This window comes from Bufo gargarizans, chromosome 5 (assembly GCF_014858855.1).
Source record: "Bufo gargarizans isolate SCDJY-AF-19 chromosome 5, ASM1485885v1, whole genome shotgun sequence".
NCBI lineage: Eukaryota > Metazoa > Chordata > Amphibia > Anura > Bufonidae > Bufo > Bufo gargarizans.
In genome coordinates, this window is record NC_058084.1 from 166233645 (window position 1) to 166252059 (window position 18415).

The following is an 18415-nucleotide window of genomic DNA, read 5'->3' on the forward strand; positions in this document are numbered from 1 at the left end:
GAAGCATTTGGCTGAATATGAGCAGATAATATTGCCCGAAACACTTCAGAATTCATCCTGCTGCTTTTGTCAGCAGTCACATTATCAATAAATACAAAAGAACCAGTTCCATACATGCCCACACCATGACACTACCACCACCATGCTTCACTGATGAGTTGGTATGCTTAGAATCATGGGCAGTTCCTTTCCGTCTCCATACTTTTCTCTTCCCATCACTCTGGTACAAGTTGATCTTGGTCTCATCTGTCCATAGGATGTTGTTCCAGATTTGTAAAGGCTTTTTTAGATCTTGTTTGGCAAACTCTAATCTGGCCTTCCTGATTTCGAGGCTCACCAATGGTTTACATCTTGTGGTGAACCCTGGTGAAGTCTTCTCTTGATTGTTGACTTTGACACACATACACCTACCTCCTGGAGAGTGTTCTTCACTGTTGTGAAGGCTGTTTTCTTCACCAGGGAAAGAATTCTTCGGTCATCCACCATAGTTGTTTTTTAGTGGTCTTCCGGGTCTTTTGATGTTGCTGAGCTCACCGGTGGATTCCTTCTTTTTAAGAATGTTCCAAACAGTTGTTTTGGCCACACCTAATGTTTTTGCTATCTCTTTGATGGGTTTGTTGTGTTTTTTCAGCCTAATGATGGCTTGCTTCACTGCTAGTGACAGCTCTTTGGATCTCATCTTGAGAGTTGACAGCAACAGATTCTAAATGCAAATAGCACACTTGAAATTAACTCTGGACCTTTTCTCTGCTCATTATAATTGAGATAATGAGGGAATAACACACACCTGGCCATGGAACAGCTGAGAAACCAATTGTCCCATTACTTTTGGTCCCTTAACAAGCAGGAGGCAAATTAAAGCTGACAGTCTGCAGTTAAAGCACATCTAGTTAATTTGATTTCAAATCCATTGTGGTGGTGTATAAAGCCAAAAATGTTAGAATTGTGTCGATGTCCCAATATTCATGGACCTGACTGTATATTGATCCTTATTGAAGGATCTGCTATGACTAAAAAATAAGTGGAACACTGTGTGACTGCTGGATTTCAGAGCAGAAAACATGGATGTGACTACTTAAAGCGAAGTATTCTGTGATCGTGATGTAAGTAGTGGGTATATCACTACTTAACAAGTCAGATTTGCATTCAGGAGTCTGTAAAAGCTGGATGACAAGCAATGTGGCATCTGTAATGGTGACTTGGTTTTCCCAAAATCAGATATAACTGGAATGTATGAATATAATTTGTAACTTATTTTTTGGTAACTTATATTATTGACTCATATTTTGATGATCTGGGGGGTAGGGACACTTTTTAATTGTCGTTGATATATGTGTGCCCTGATAATGACCCTTTTAGTGTTTACAGACTAGATACTTCAGGAACTAAAGAATGAGATTTGCAAACCATCTACATGAAAAGAAGTCGTGTTAGAGCTCCTTCACATATGTCCAATGATTCGGCTCAGTTTCCCTCTGGAGTGGTGCAGAAAATGCTGAAGGGAAACTGATGCTAGATCCCATAGTTTTCTATGGAATTGTTTATATTCATTTGGCGCATCAGTTGTGATGCCAGATGTCAAATAGCACTAGACTGAAAAACTTTGCATCCTGCATTTTTCTGTTCCTTGTTATCAGTCTTTAGGATGCCTGACCTTTCCACTAAAGTACACATACACCTATATCAGTTGTGTCCTACTCTGCAAAGAAAAAAACAACTGACCGGACACATTTGAAGTATTTGCACCCATGTACTGTCTACATGTTAAACTGTAGTGGGAAAGTACAAATTGCCTATTATTGTCACTTTGTCACAAAAGGCACTTTAATACATGTGACAAGAATGTCATCCTTCAGGTATGAAACATTTCTGCACTACTATACAATGGGAAAGTCTTCAGGCCATTTTGCTTTTTCACATTTTGTGATGTTGCAGCCTTGTGCTAAAATAAAGGGGGAGGGGCAAGTTTTCCCCCATTAGTCTGTGCAATTTCCCATAGAGGAAGAACTGAATTTTAGAAATTTTTGCCAATGGAAAAAAATTACAAAAAGGTAAAATTACAATTTTGCATGTGATACTTGAAATTTAGCTCTGGACTTCCCATTTACCTTGTTCATTTTTTTATATGTTTATACACTTTGTTTGGAGTCCATCTGTGGTATAGTCCCTCGATTGGACATGGTTTTGTAAAGACACAGCCCTGTCTATACAAGGTCTCACAGCAGAGAGTGCATATCAGAGCAAAAACCAAGCCATGATGAAGCATGAACTGTAGAGCTCAGAGACAGGATTGTGTGGAAGCACATATCGAAAGGGTACAGAACATTTCTGCTACACTAAAAGTTCCAAAGAGCACAATGGCCTCCATAATTCTTAAATGGAAGACTTTTGGAACAACCAGGACTCTTCCAAGAGCTGGCCACCCCACCAAACTAAATAATCAGGGGAGAAGGTCATTGGTAAAAAAAAAATACCAAGAATCGAATAGTCACTCTAGCTTTGCTCCAAAGATCCTGTGTGCAGATGGGAGAAACTTCCAGAATTCAACCATCACTGCAACACTTTACCAATCTTGGCTTTATAGCAGATTGGCCAGAAAGAAGCCACTCCTCAGTAGAAGGCACATGAAAGCATGAGTTTGCAAAAAAGGACCTAAAGGACTTTTGGACTGTGAAAAACAAAATCCTCTGGTCTGATGAAAGCAAAGTTGAACTCTTTGACCTCAATTATAATCCTCATGAAGAAACCAGGCACTGCTCATTACCTGCCCAATAGCATCCCTACAGTGATGCATGGTGGTGGCAGAATCATGCTGTGGAAGTGTTTTTTCAGTGGCCAGGACAGGGAGACTGGTTAGGGTTGGGGGAAAGCTGGATCAAAGTACAGAGACAGTCTTTAAAAGCCAAAGGATCGCCTTCCAACAAGACATTGACCCTAAACACACAGCCAATACAACACAGGAGTGGCTTAAGGGCAACTCTTTGAATGTTCTTGAGTGGTCCAACCAGATCCCTGATTTGAACCCAATAGAACATCTCTGGAGAGACCTAAAAATTACCCCATCCAACCTGTGTCAAGGTGATCTCTGTAGGACAGGAACTTAACACTAAATACTACCTCTATTGCTGCTACACCGGTCTCCATTAAATTCAGGGAATGCAGGTTCCACATGCATGCTGAGTCCACACTATATTATACCTCTTAGGGTCCATTCACACTTCCGTAGCGTGTTTTGCGGATCCGCAAAACAAGAACACCGGCATTGTGCGTTCCGCATTTTGCGTACTGCACATTGCCGGCACTAATAAAATATGCCTATTCTTGTTCGCAAGTGCGGGTCCGCATTGTGCGGCCCCATAGAAATGAATGGGTCTGCAATTCCATTCCGCAAAATGTGGAACGAATTTGCCGACGTGTGAATGGGGCCTTATGGTGCCACACTGGCCTGTAATTGCTGCCACTGGTGCATCAACTAAGTACTGAGTAAAGGGTATGAATACTTATGTGAATGCAATATTTTTGTTTTTCCTTTTCAATAAATTAGCAAAGATTTTCAAATATTCTGTTTTCTCTTTCTCATTATGGGGTATTGAGTGCAGAATGATGGAGAAAAACTCGATTTTTTATTTTAATATTTTATTATTTCAGCACCAGACTGCAACATAAGATGATGTGAAAAAAAGTGCTGTTTATCCATATAAACACAATCTGCTGCTTTTATAGACTACTGAATATTATAAAATACTTTATAACTTCATCTGTTTAACATAATATTAATTGTAACTTTTCTTAATTTTCCTCCTCCGCGTCTCTCACTTTTGTCCCTTACATGAATTAAAAGCAGTCTTTTCAACTGCGATCGGAGAAGCACCTAGTCAGTTCATCATTCATTTGAAGATTGCTTTGTACTTCATAGGCTACACACTCTTGACAGCTTCAAGAGACATCATGACATATAGTAGTATTTTGTTCAATCAACAGCATAGCCACCTCCAATTATACCGGAGATGATTGACAAATAGCTACCAAACGGAACTTCTGAATTATGTGACTGTCTCCTCTGTGAAGGATATATGTGGCATAAATGACTAGGAATTGTTTTTTTACTAAACCTGACAAGTAACATTCATTAATTATAGGGAAAGTAATAAGAGTAGATGCATCAGAGGGTTTTTACATTGCCATTTTAACAAGTGCTACTTGATATCAAGACAGAAATATTGAAATGCACCTTGGGATTGACATTTTTTCTTCTTTATACCACTATAGTCGTAGGTAGTAAGGTTGCTTTTTACAGATTAATTAGAAATATATTGTCAAGAAGATATGAATCAACACTATTAGAAAATGTTAATAATGTCTTACTATTCGTGTAAGGGTGTCCATAAAGCTCAGATATCTGGAGCTGTATGACAAAGTTCTCATCTATGACTTTTCTTTTTCAGGCAGAAAATAGTGAATGTTTTTTTTTTTTCTTGTTTTTATTGCTGGCTCATTTGAATATCACATAAGATGTGGTAGAGCAATTAGTTAACTTACCGGCTGCTGCATTTTACAATTATAAGCTCTGTTCCCATCTGCCCTTGACCAAGATGACCACCACTCTGACTAGTCGATTCACACAACATCTTTAGAGTGGACCAGAAGTCCATTCCTATGAGCCTCGATGTCAGGAATGAATAGAGAGCCTGACATCTAGCTCACAAGATATTTGTGATTTGACAAGTCAGATTTGGCGTTGTGTGGAAACGGTAGCAGGGAATGGAATAAATTTTTGTAAGATAGAACGGTTGTTAAGCTAACTCATTGCTCCACCACATACAGGTGTCTTATGTGGAATTCCAATGGAACGGCAATTAAATAAATGGAGTCATACTTTAAGGAGCCAACATCTGCCATTAGTGTCTTAGGAAAAAGCCACCACAGCCCTAAAGTTTAAAGGCGCTGTAAAGCAAATCCTCTAGTCTAAGCTTCCCTGGACCCTAGTGATTGTGACTCAACTGGGATATTGTGATGGCCTCCAGTCACATCTGAATTTTTCTACTAGTGGATCATTTTTTTAAATTACTCAGGGTGTGTGTTGTGTTCATATTTTACCTAGTATTGCCCAGTTTAAGAGTTTGTAGAAGGGGCCAAGCTCTTTTTAGAACCGATTTGCACCTTCGGCACCATGGAATGGGAAATCAAAGTGGTGTTGCCTTCCCCAGAATAATGATGAGCACTGTTCCACCGTAGGATCCATTCACATGTCCGCAAAATGGGTCCGCATCCATTCCGTAATTTTGCAGAACGGGTGCAGACCCATTCATTTTCAATGGAGATGAACTTCCTTGGCGCGGCCCCGAAAAAAAATAGAACAAGTCCTATTCTTATCCGCAGCCACAGACAAGAAAAGGCCTTTCTATTATAGCTCCGGCTATGTGCGGTCCGCAAAATGCGGACCGCAAAACAGTTGCGGACGTGTGAATGGACCCTTATGCACAGAAGAACTGATGCTCTCTGGTATCTTCCCTATCTCTGAAATCTTCTATGTACAGTTACTATACTATAAGATGGTGTCAAGGGTCAGGTTGACCACCACTGGTTTACATTAAACTCTATTCCTAAAAGAGTTTCGTTCCTTGAAATCTGGATTTCTCTAGTGGCAAGAACAAAAACACTACATTTGAGCCATGCACTATTTATTAACTTGCAAATGTATTTAATACATTATGATTTACTTAAGTGATAGATGCTTAGTAGCTACATTTTAAATCAAGGATGGAAAATGTATTAGATGACTATTGTCATGACAGTGCAGAGTCTGTGCTGCTACTAGAACTGAGAATAGGAATATTAAAACGATCAGCTACAGATGAGAGATTTTCTAGCTTTATTTCAATAATGTTCCCTATTAATACTAATTACACACTGCCCATTTAAAGTCCCAGAGTAAGCTCAGAGGCGGAGAAAGCGGAGAGGAAATGATCACAAATCTGTGAAGCCATCAATGAGTAAGTGCTTGACTTAATATACTGAAATAAAATAGCTGCTTGAAGTGTTAGTCAATTATCATTTTGATTTTTTGGGTAGGGAACAGCCTCCTACATTTCAGACAGAAAAAAAATGCCAGCGACAAAATATTACGAATGTGAGATGCATACAGTAATTGTAAATTGAGGAAATATAATTTCTGATAAAATGACTTAACTTGTTAGTGTTGTCATGTGTCAGTTTTAAGTAAAGTTAGATCTCTATCTAAAGGGGTTTTCCCGAGACCTAAATATTGATGGTCTATCCTAATGATAGGCCATACATTTTTGATACGTATAAGGTCTAAGTCCCCTGCCAATCAGCCAGAACTTGTTTGTGGAGTCTGTATCTCACCCTATAACAAGATGCAGTTGTAGGGAGATCTAGGTGACAAGGCCAGACTTCTATGTCAAATGGTCTAGAATACACAGTCTACATTTATAGGTACTCCAGACTTCTGTTTTATAGGGCAGTCTGGATTACACAGCCGTAGTGGTATAGAGGGCATGTAAAACTAGACAGCTAGATTTCTGTTATAGGGCATGGTCCAGACTATAGTGGCAGACTGCTATTCTTGTCGCAGGAGTATTTCCTTCATTATATAGCCTAACCGCAATAAGAAGGAGATAATATAGAAAAGACGCACATGTATCGGAAAAACGCACCAAAAACGCAATGATACCGCAAGCAGTCAAAATTTGATTCTGGTCCGGGATTTTGATCACACTGAATGGACTATAAAAGGAAGTGATGCTACAATGGGGGTAGAGCCACTGAGGAAGGGGAGAGATGTCCCCGAAACGCGTCTGGCGTAGTTCACCCCCATAAAGAAAGATCCGGACTTACTACGAAAGTTTGCAAACTTTTCAAACACTGGAGCGCTCCATTGACTCTCGATTTAAAAATACCCCAAGGAGAAATAGGATTGAACGAACAAACAGGCTATTCCCGCGAGACAACTATCACGTGGTACGGAAGTCTCGAACGAGGACGCCAAACAGTCAGAGAAGACGGCGGCACAGCGTGGTGAGTAGTGGCTAGAGAGAGGGATTCTCCAACCATCGGCCCCGATCTACACGGGTAAGATACACGTTTATGCCTTACTCGCCACCTGCAGCCTTGTATTAACATCTTTGTGTTAACATCAGCTGGAACAATATATCCGCTCTTTGGGACTGTACTGTCATACGGCCATAGTGCCGATATCCGGATCACTGATTGCCCTGAACAAGTGAAATATTTTAAAGAGGACACGGCCATATGTTATAAAGTGACTGTTTCAAATAATCTCTCTGCGGATCCAATAGAGATATATATCTACCCTGAGTAAACTAAGGGACATCTCTAGCGTAGCTCTGAGTGTGAGAGACAGCACCGTCAGTGCGCATTTATCCTGCGGTTATTTTTATTTTAAATGATTGTATTTTATTGCATCTTTCTTTTATCTTGGAATATATGCTGGTTTTAATTTCAGTGTTTTAATAAATTTCCACTCTTCAATTGAGCCACATATTGAGTGCCCGCCTTACACTTCTTTATTCTAGTCGGTGGTCCAGACTATAGTGGCAAACTGCAGTTATAGGGGTGGTCCATACTACACCAGCATTCTGTCAGAATAGGTCATGTGTGCCAGACTGTTGTAATAGATAGTGGTAGGATTGTCACAATACCAAAATTATTGCCATACGATACCACGCGGAAAAAATAAAACGCCAAAAAAGCCGCGTGCATTCTGCATTTTATGGAAGGTCCGGCCCATAATAGAACAGTCCTATCCTATTTTTTGGGGGGACAAGGTGACAAAAAAATTGCGAATCATGTGGTTTTTATAATTATTTGTCTGTTACTGCACTTCATAGGAGATTTTTAAAATATTTTAATAGTTTGGACTTTTTCCAACTATTTCCCCCCTTAGGGGCTAGAACCTGGGATCTTTGAATCCCTTGACCTATTCGCTCTGCTAGAGATCTATTTGTGCACACAGCAGCAGGGAGCTTACCATGGAAGGCTTCAGTATCTTCTTGGCTGCCATGGTAACTGATCGGAGCCCAGCGATTATACTGCTGGGGCTCCGATCAGAAGCTTCCACTGCACCACCAATGAAGAGGAGGGGAGGGGACCCTGTGGCCACTGCCACCAATGACTTTAATACTAGGGGGGGTCAAAGGGGGGGGCGCACTGCGCCACCGATATTTATAATACTGTGGTTTGGGGGAGTGCACTGCGCCACTAATGATTACAGTTTATAATACTGTGGTTGGGAGGCGCAATTAACCTATTAATTTAAATGTAGGTGGCGGGTGGTGGCAGCAGAATCACATACCCAGCACCCGACCTCTATGACAAGGCGCTGCGATCTGCGTCAGTTAACCCCTCAGGTGCTGCACCTGAGGAGTTAATTGCCACAGATTGCAGCGCCTCCCCTCCTCCTCCCCTCTTTTCTCTGATTGGTGGCAGCATCGGCACAGTAAGGGAGAGAGAGACTTTCTCCTTTTCCACTGTGCTGCTGAGGAGAACACAGCGCTCCATGTTCTCAAATACTAGGCTGTGCAGTAACGCAGCTTAGTATTGGTAAATGGCAAATCCCGGTATCAAATCAATCCAGGTACAAAAGTGTGAGGAATATGTACATGCTAAATAAGTTCTCACTCCAACCATCTGCTTGTCAGATAGCAGAGGTAGTGAACTCCACAGGGGCTCTGGCTTTAAGGAGGCGACATGTGGGCATAATCACACCTAACCCAGACAGCACGGAGGCCAAGCTAATTCTGCAGGAAAACTCCCATGAGGGGGTCTCAGCCCTTGCCCAGATCTATCATTTCCCCCCCAGACATCATGGAACCAGCGATTCATAAGGAATTATGAATCGCCCGTCCATCCCAGACATAAGTTAAATATATATTTGCGATCCTGTGGCCAAGGTGGTCAGGCTCCTACTCTTAGTTTGGTAATAGGATGCCAGGGAAGGGAGATATACATATCTCCCGACAGAAACTAAATAACGGTACTATGCTTGGACTCTACTTGTAGTCGGAACCCAGGGGGGTCTGTTGGTCCCAGAACCATCTCCCTGTGACCTTTTGGTCTTGAGCTATGAACCCTAAAGGGTTTTGTGGGTCATTGAGCTGCCAGGATCAGCAGGGGGGGGGGCCCTTTTCAGAGGCGGGAAGAGGAGGGGCCGGCTACAGTTTAAAAGGCTTGTGCCAGCAAGCGGGCGTGTCTTTTCTCTGAAGGAAGGTCACATCATGCCATGTGTTTGGAGGGACCTGCAACCTGATGACATCACTGCCCTCCATGTGCATACAGCTAAGAACTCATCACAACCCAAAAGGACTCATCCATCTGGTAAACTGACTTTTGCTCTGTGTAATCCTGTTTGTACCATACAACCTGTATTTGTAACCTCAGACCACTGTATATATCCTTGTGTGTATGGTGTATTAAGGCGATAAAATATATAATTGAATCTTGTGCTGTCTGGTATCTCTATCACGAAACCCACGTCCATGTTTCGGCCTAGTAATACGCTACCATGGGTTGCTTTCTTACCCTATATAATCCCGTTAACGGACCGGGCTTATATCAAACAAGGTACTGGTGGCAGTCTTTCCGGGCTGAGAATGCGCTGTTTCACTGGGGCAGTGTAAAGGCTCTCTCAACTTGTTGCCTCTCTGTGCCCGTGTGGACAGGAGGAGTCTGTGGAAACTGTACCAAGACTGGCCTTACCCGCTCCTCCAAGAGGGCGTAACGTCATGCCTTGGTAACCAGTGACCATACCGTATCTGGTGAGTTTGACGTAGTTGACGTCAGTCGGGACACGAGGGGTACGGTATTCGTCGCAAAAAGTACAGATTGGGTATAGATAATTCGATACCCGGTGCAACCCTAGGTGTTGGCCCAGACTACAGTGGCAGACTGCGGTTATAGGTGGTGGTCCAGGCTACAGTGGCAGACTGCTGTTGTAGGTGGTGGTCCGGTAAAGTGGATGCTATCACATCCTGGCTCACCCCCAGGACCAAGAAACAATTGATGTTTTTCCTGGGCACCGCCGGGTACTAAAGGAGGTTCGTTTCCCTCTATAGTAGCCTGGCAAAGCCCCTGACGAACCTCACTAAGAAGAAGTTGCTCTCCGCAGCCGTTTTGACAAACTACTGCGAGACAGCCTTCCGCGCACTGAAGGCCGCCCTCTCGAGCTTCCCTGTACTACAAGCAACCGACTTCACAAGGCCGTTTATAGTACAGACTGACGTCAGTGATTTTGGCCTCGGTGCCGTGCTCAGCCAGGTTGACACTACAGGCCAGGAACACCCCGTTCTGTACCTGAGTCGGAAGCTCCTGCCGAGGGAGGTTGCATACTACACAATGGAGGAGGAGTACCTGGCCATTGTCTGGACACTGCAACGATTGCAGTCGTATTTACACGGGCGGCGCTTCACTATGGAGACTGACCACAACCCCCTCAGCTGGTTAAACACTGTATCAGGGATGAATGGAAGGCTGCTACGCTGGAGCCTGGCGCTCCATCGCCACAAGAAGGGCCGTGACAGAACGCCGACGAGCTATCCCGGCAAGGAGAGGGTGCGGATGGGTGCATGTGGGAACGCGGGGCGGTTCTGCCCCCTGGCGCCCTCTAAAAGGGGGAGGTGTGAAGAATATGGATCATTATTTGATGGCAACCATGATTTTCATCTGATTCACCTTTGTCAGTGTACATGCTAAATAAGTTCTCACTCCAACCATCTGCTTGTCAGATAGCAGAGGTAGTGAACTCCACAGGGGCTCTGGCTTTAGGGAGGGGACATGTGGGCATAATCACACCTAACACAGACAGCACAGAGGCCAAGTTAATTCTGCAGGAAAACTCCCGGCAGGGGGTCTCAGCCCTTGCCCGGATCTATATTTCCCCCCCAGACATCATGGAAGCGAAGGAATTATGAATCGCCTGTCCATTCCAGACATAAGTTAAATATATATTTGCGATCCTGTGGCCAAGGTGGTCAGGCTCCTACTCTTAGTTTGGTAATAGGATGCCACGGAAGGGAGATATACATATCTCCCGACAGAAACTAAATAACGGTACCATGCTTGGACTCTACTTGTAGCCATCTCCCTGTGACCTTCTGGTCTTGAGCTATGAACCCTAAAGGGTTTTGTGGGTCATTAAGCTGCCAGGATCAGCAGGGAGGGGGGGGGGGACCCTTCCCAGAGGCAGGAAGAGGAGGTGCCCGTCCACAGTTTAAAAGGCTTGTGCCAACAAGCGGGTGTGTCTTTTCTCTGAAGGAGTGTTACATCATGCCATGTGTTTAGAGGGACCTACAACCTGCTGACATCACTGCCCTCTATGTGAATACAGCTAAGAACTCATCACAACCCAAAAGGATTCATCCATCTGGTAAACTGACTTTTGCTCTGTGTAATCCTGTTTGTACCATACTAACTGTATTTGTAACCTCAGACCACTGTATATATCCTTGTGTGTATAGTGTATTGTCTAGTGAGCCCTTAAGGTGATTAAATATATCATTAAATCTTCTGCTGTCTGGTATCTCGATCACAAAACCCCACGTCCGTGTTTCGGCTTAGTAATACGCTACCGCGGGTTGGTTTCATACCCTATATAATCCTGTTAATGGACCGGGCTTATATCAAACAAGGAACTGGTAGCAGTCTTTCCGGGCTGAGAATGGAATGCGCTGTTTCACTGGGGCAATGAAAATGCTCTCTCAGCTTGCTGTCTCTCTGTGCCCGTGTGGACAGGAGGAGTCTGTGAAAACTGTACCAAGACTGACCTTACCCTCTCCTCCAGGAGGGCGTAACATCACGCCTTGGTAACCAGTGACCATATCGTATCTCATGAGCTCGACGTAGTTGACGTCGTCTGACGTCAGTCGGGGCACGAGGGGTATGGTATTCATCACAAAAAGTATTGATTGGGTATAGATAATTCAATACCCAGTGCAACCCTAGATGGTGGTCCAGACTACAGTGGCAAACTTCTGTTATAGGTGGTGGTCCAGACTACAGTGGCAGACTGCTGTTATAGGTGGTGGTCCAGACTACAGTGGCAGACTGCTGTTATAGGTGGTGGTCCAGACTACAGTGGCAGACTGCTATTATAGGTGGTGGTCCAGGCTACAGTGGCAGACTGCTGTTGTAGGTGGTGGTCCAGGCTACAGTGGCAGACTGCTGTTATAGGTGGTGGTCCAGGCTACAGTGGCAGACTGCTGTTATAGGTGGTGGTCCAGACTACAGTGGCAGACTGCTGTTATAGGTGGTGGTCCAGACTACAGTGGCAGACTGCTGTTATAGGTGGTGGTCCAGACTACAGTGGCAGACTGCTATTATAGGTGGTGGTCCAGGCTACAGTGGCAGACTGCTGTTGTAGGTGGTGGTCCAGGCTACAGTGGCAGACTGCTGTTATAGGTGGTGGTCCAGGCTACAGTGGCAGACTGCTGTTATAGGAGTGGTCGAGACTACAGTAGCAGACTGTAGTTATAGGTGGTTGTCCAGACTACAGTGCCAGACTGGGAAGGGAAGTCCAGGCTATACAGAAAGACTGCTGTTATAGGTGGTGGTTCAGACTACAGTGCCAGACTGGGAAGGGAAGTCCAGGCTATACAGAAAGACTGCTGTTAACTAAACATCAAACATGTAGAGCAAAGTAAAATCTATGCTGCACACAGTGATATACCAATATTACACAATATAAATATGGGAAAAATATAAGCCCCAAGTATATTTCCACTTAAATGCTAATGTACTATATCTATAGTATCTGCATTACTACAATACTGTATATTTCAAAGTAGGTATGTTTTATTAATTTATGCAGTGTGTAATAATCGTCTGTGGAGTTGTACATTTAGAGCAGGCATGTCCAAACTGCGGCCCTCCAGCTGTTGCAAAACTACAACTACCAGCATGCCTGGATAGCTTACAGCTATTAGGGCATGCTGGAAGTTGTAGTTTTGCAACAGCTGGAGGGCCGCAGTTTGGACATGCCTGATTTAGAGGCAATACGTTTACAAAAATGTATCAGCAAATGCAGCGTACTATTCCTGTTATATCAGCTGAAATATAGCAACAACTTGACACATTAACAGAAAGCCCAAAGTATATGTACTCACTATGGACAAGGGATACATGTTATTTATAACACTGATTTTATATCCTTTTGTAATCCTGCTTTGCTTACTGTAATTGTAATGCCCGGGGGAAATGCAGGTTTAAGGCATCCTTGCAGTTTTGCCCTTTAATTTCTGGATTCTTGCTGTATTGATATGTATTTTACAATGTAGGAAAAGGTGTCTTGTGAGTATAACATCAATAAAATAGATCTTCATATGGCAGCAACATACATCATAAGTCTTTATTAAGTATTGTAACGGGGGGGGGGGGGGGAGTTCTTCTTATATGGAGCACTATTTCCATTAGGACGGATAATATTTGCTTATCTGCAACCGAGCTACCAAGACAAGGGGGCGTTCACACGACATTATCTATTTTACAGTCCACCAATTGCGGATCCGCAAAATACGGGTGTAGTCCGTGTGCATCCCACACACTTTTCATGTGCCCCATTGTAACAATGCCTATTCTTGTCCGCAAAATAGACAAGAATAGGACATGTGCTATCTTTTTTGCAGGTACCTGGAATGGACATACGGATGCGGACAGCACACTGCTTGCGGTCTGCATTTTTTGCAGCCCTATTTAAATGAATGGGGCCACATCCGATCCTCAAAAAATGCAGATTGGATGTAGAGCAAAAATATGGTTCTGTGAATGGAGCCGAAATGGAGAATTTTGAGAGACAGATACCTAATTTGATAGGTATAGAAAGTAGTGAGTGTAATTTATGGACCAGCAAACGTGGCTGCATTGTCTCCCTTTTTATTAGTACCATGAGAGCTCCTGGTTACATCCAGCTGTGTTTAAAAAACACTCTGGGGAATAGCTTTCATCTTTTTGGTCTTATTGTAATGTACATAGAGACTGCCTTCTGGTCCTCACTAAAAATGCTGTGTATTTGGTACAATGGAGGACTGGAGGCTGATCAATCAGGAATAAAGTGTTCAGTAAGAAAAGTAACGACACTTCTAGGTACCTAATGTATATTACCATTGTAACAAAAGACAAAATAAGCTTCTGTAGTGGAAAATAAGAAAATGTTTTTTTATTTGACCTCAGCTTAGAGGCCGAATGTTAATAGGACCTCCAATCAGATCTCAGACCAGACTCCCAATGTTAATAAGAGCCCATTCAGACTGCAGATCAGACTGCCAATGTCCATAAGACACCATTCAGACCTCAGATCAGTCCCCAATGTGAATGACCCTAATCTGACCTGAGATCAGAACCCAAATGTGAATAAGACCTCCCCTCATTCATACCTCAGATCAGACCCCCATTCTCTGAGCAGACAAAAAAAATGTACTTACCTCTCCTGCTCCAGTTTCTGCTCCTAACATCTATTGCTCTTCCTGGTCTTCCTGCCACACAGTGCTGTGACCAGATGGCGCATAGCTTGCGGTCACAGAGCGCTGACGTCCTCAATCTGTGCGCAGGTCACAACACAGCATGAGAAGCCTGCAGGAGAACACCAGGAAGGGGTGAGAACAGAGCCCGGGGAGTGGCGAATTCAGCGCTCTCCGAGCTCTGTACTAATGAGCCCTTCCATAATGGAAGCGCTTATTAGTTTTCACCCCATAAGATGCACTGACATTTGATACATCTTATAAGGTGAAAAATCTGGTATATATTGATGAGCTATACATCATCAGTATCAGATTGGTGGGAGTCAGCTCCCTGCAATCCTTCTGATCAGCTGTTTTTCACTAGCTCGGTTCCACTGCGTGTGCCGGGAGTCAGACCTCCGCCGATCTGATGTTGATCTATCCTAGAAATAGTCCTGGAAAGCTCTTTTAAGGATCCATGTGACCAGTTTAATGTCTGAATGTGGTTATCAAGTCTATCCTTGAAGAGGCATTTTTTGGTTTCTTTGTATCACTAGATTGTTATGTTTTTTTAATAATGTTATATTTTATGGTCATACATTTCAGGTGAGAAGCCATTCAAGTGTGATGAATGCAATTTTGCTTCCACAACTCAGTCCCATTTAACAAGGCACAAGCGAGTCCACACAGGGGAGAAGCCGTACATGTGTCCATGGTGTGATTACAGGTAATTAAGAGGAAACGAGCATTTTGAGTTCGTTTCTTCTGTGTTTCAGATATTTAGATTATATAAATACTTCGGCTCTGATATTCCAGAAGGATTTACAGGCCTTTAACTAGGCCACTGTGTCTAAGATTGCTGTGTGTGAGGGCGAATGTTTCAAATAGACATCAATAGTTGAAATACTTAAAGGGGTTGTCCCACAAAAAAAATATTCTACATTTGTCAAAGTAGCACCTGGATCTGAGTACTTTTGCCATTGCGTGTAATTAAACATTTAGTATAGCCACAGTTATTGACTGAAATCTATCTGTATAGCGCCACCTGCTGTTTCCTCTTTTACTAATTTGTCTGTCCTGCTCAATGAGATGGAAGCACATGCTCATTTCTATCCTTCAACTGCCACCAGCTGCAGTAGAAAGAACACGTCTCCTGAGAAAGTGCAGGCCTACTAAGCTGGCCGCTTGAAATAAATCTAGCAGAGCAAATAGAGCAACAAATGGGGTGATTTCTGGATCCATGTGATGTACAGGGCTGGATTAAAGTTTGTTATGACAAAGATTGTCATTAGAGATGAGCGAATTTCATGTTATGTAATTCGTTCACGCTTCGTTTGGTGGTAAAAGCAGAACTGCGTTATGGATTCTGTTACTACGGACCATAACCCAAATCTATGACAGAATGCATAACGGAATGCCTTTAGAGGAATTCCGTTATTCATTCCGTCATAACAGAAGTCTATGGCCTGCATAACGGATCCGTCCCATTTCCGTTATGCAGAAGAGGACTCCCCTGCATAACGGAAACTGGACGGATCCGTTATGCAGCCCATAGACTTCTGTTATGACGGAATGCCTCTAAAGACATTCCGTTATGCATTCCGTCATAGATTTGCGTTATGGTCCGTGGTAACGGAATCCATAACGCAGTTCTGCTTTTACCACCAAACGAAGCGTGAACGGATTTCAAAATCTGAAATTCTCTCATCCCTGTGTCATGTATTATATGATGTCTGATTTTAATGTTTTACATTAACGATGGAATAACCCCTTTAAATCAGTCTTTCCCCCAAAAAATTCTGTATCTAAATATCTACGTATGTATATAACATCAGTAAAAACAAATTGGGACAGATTTACTGTTGCAAATACATCAGAATTCTTGTCCATGTGCACATTTGTTAAATGTTTTAGATATGAGAAGTAGCAGAAAATGGGTGTGACTTAGCGGGTAACAGAGGGATGTGGCTTAAGATGCACCAAAATTCTGGCGCAAAGTAAACCAACTAATAGGTGGCGCACCAGATTTCTTATCCAGCACCAGCCACTGTGATAAATCTGGCATGTTTTCTAGTCTGTGTTTTAGACAATATTACTATATCTGCCCCATGATATCAGTAGTTGGAGTATAAAATGAATAAACTATATCAACCTGTTACTTCACATTTTGGCAGGAGCTTATTTTCAATTCACTCATCCATTTTTTTTTCTTTTCTTTTTTTTTAATTGATTCTATCGTGGGGTGCTCAACTGTAAAAATAATTAGTTTTGGTCCACAATTAAATCAAGTATTGTCTAGCTTCATATTTTCAAGGATGTTCGAGAGCATCTCCTAAGGCTCTGTTCATATCTGCATAGGAGGCTCTGTCACAGATTCTGTCTCAGTTGATGAAAACAAAAACACACTACTCAGAGCGCTATTTTATCTGGAAAAACAACAGCACCATTATAAGGCTCCTTTCACACAGTCCGCGTTTGGGGAGTGGTGTCCATCAGTGATGTAGCCAAAACCAGGAACAGGTGTAAATCTTTCCATTATACCTTATCTCTGCGTAGGATCCACTCCTGGTTTTAATGCTCATGCACACAAACTTATTTTTGGACCGCATTTTTTGCTGGTCGGGTGAGGACCTATTCACCTCAGTGCAGTGAGCTGTCCACATCCATATTTCCATTCGGTATCATCCACACAAATATAGAACATGTCCTATTCTTGTCCGTTTAAGGACAAGGATAGGACAGGACGTTCTGTTCTGCAAAATGCGGAACACATGGCTGGTATCCATGTTTTTGTGAACGGTCTTGTGCATGAGCCCTTACTTATGGAAACCACTGGTCAAACAGTGACTGTGTAAACCGCTAAGTCAGTGAGGTCCATTGGGCATCATTGGTGTCACTTGTTTGACAAATCCAGCACTCTTGTCATTGGGCTGTTTCTAGTGAAATTTCCAAAAACTGCACCACTATGTCTACATTACCAGACATGGCCCAGAGTGGAGCTACTTAAAAAAATAAATAAAGAGCGCAGATCCTCTTTTATTTCCCTTAGAAAACTGCAATTAAGATGTTAAATATTTATTATCTCATAGAGCTGCAACTGGTGAAGCTCCCAGTTTTTGTATTTTCCATGTCAGCCACTGAAGAGTTATCTCTCAGTGGATGAAGGTGTGCTGCAATACCACACATATCCCCCCCCCCCCAAAAAATGTACCACTTCTTTAGAAAGGATTGCCACCCTAAACCAAAAGAATAGCTTTCAATTGGTTGTTGGGATCACATGTAATTTGAGAAGTCTGGTTCCTTATGTTTGCAGCTAACCAATGATATTGTTATAAGATTTTTGGGTATGCATAGCCATTTTTCAACTGAATCCTCTACAATTACTCCCTCCATAGCAATTGTAACACATTTATCGTATGTCCCACTCCACAGCCTATAGATAGTCATTGTAACACCTGGACGTGGCACGTTTTGGGATGGCATGGCCAGGCAAGATGCCCCGCCCCATCAAGGTTGGGGGAGGGCAATTGACACACAGCCTTGGAACTAAAGGCCTGTTTAGGGTCCATTCACACCATAGTGCATCGCGGATCCGGCCTCAATTGCGGACAAGAATAGGACATGCTCTATTTTTTTTCGGAGGTGCGGACCAGAAGATCGGCGGCGCGCTCCAGAAATGAGGATGCAGACAGAACACTGTGTGCTGTCCGCATCCATTCCATCCCAATAGAGAATGAATGGGTCCGCACCCGTTCCACACAATTGCGGAACGGATGCAGACCACAATTGCGGACGTGTGAATGGAGCCGTAGACTGCCCGATGTTCAGGCAGATATTGGTAATAAGCAATAATCTGCCTCTATAAAGATGCCGCCAAGTATCCGACAAATGAGTGAAACGCTCATTCATCGGGTAATAGGATCGTTGATGCCGCCACCTAAATCATC

At 43.0% G+C, this 18415-nt stretch overlaps 1 protein-coding gene across 1 annotated transcript in view; it reads left to right on the forward strand.

Annotated features, from left to right (window-relative positions):
• ZNF407 (zinc finger protein 407) overlaps positions 1-18415 on the forward strand; it is a 536938-nt gene that overhangs the window by 326508 nt on the left and 192015 nt on the right. Inside the window, exon 7 of the mRNA XM_044293117.1 lies at positions 15075-15195. Within this exon, the coding sequence (XP_044149052.1) occupies positions 15075-15195 (121 nt within the window). The remainder of the gene's footprint in view (positions 1-15074; positions 15196-18415) is intronic.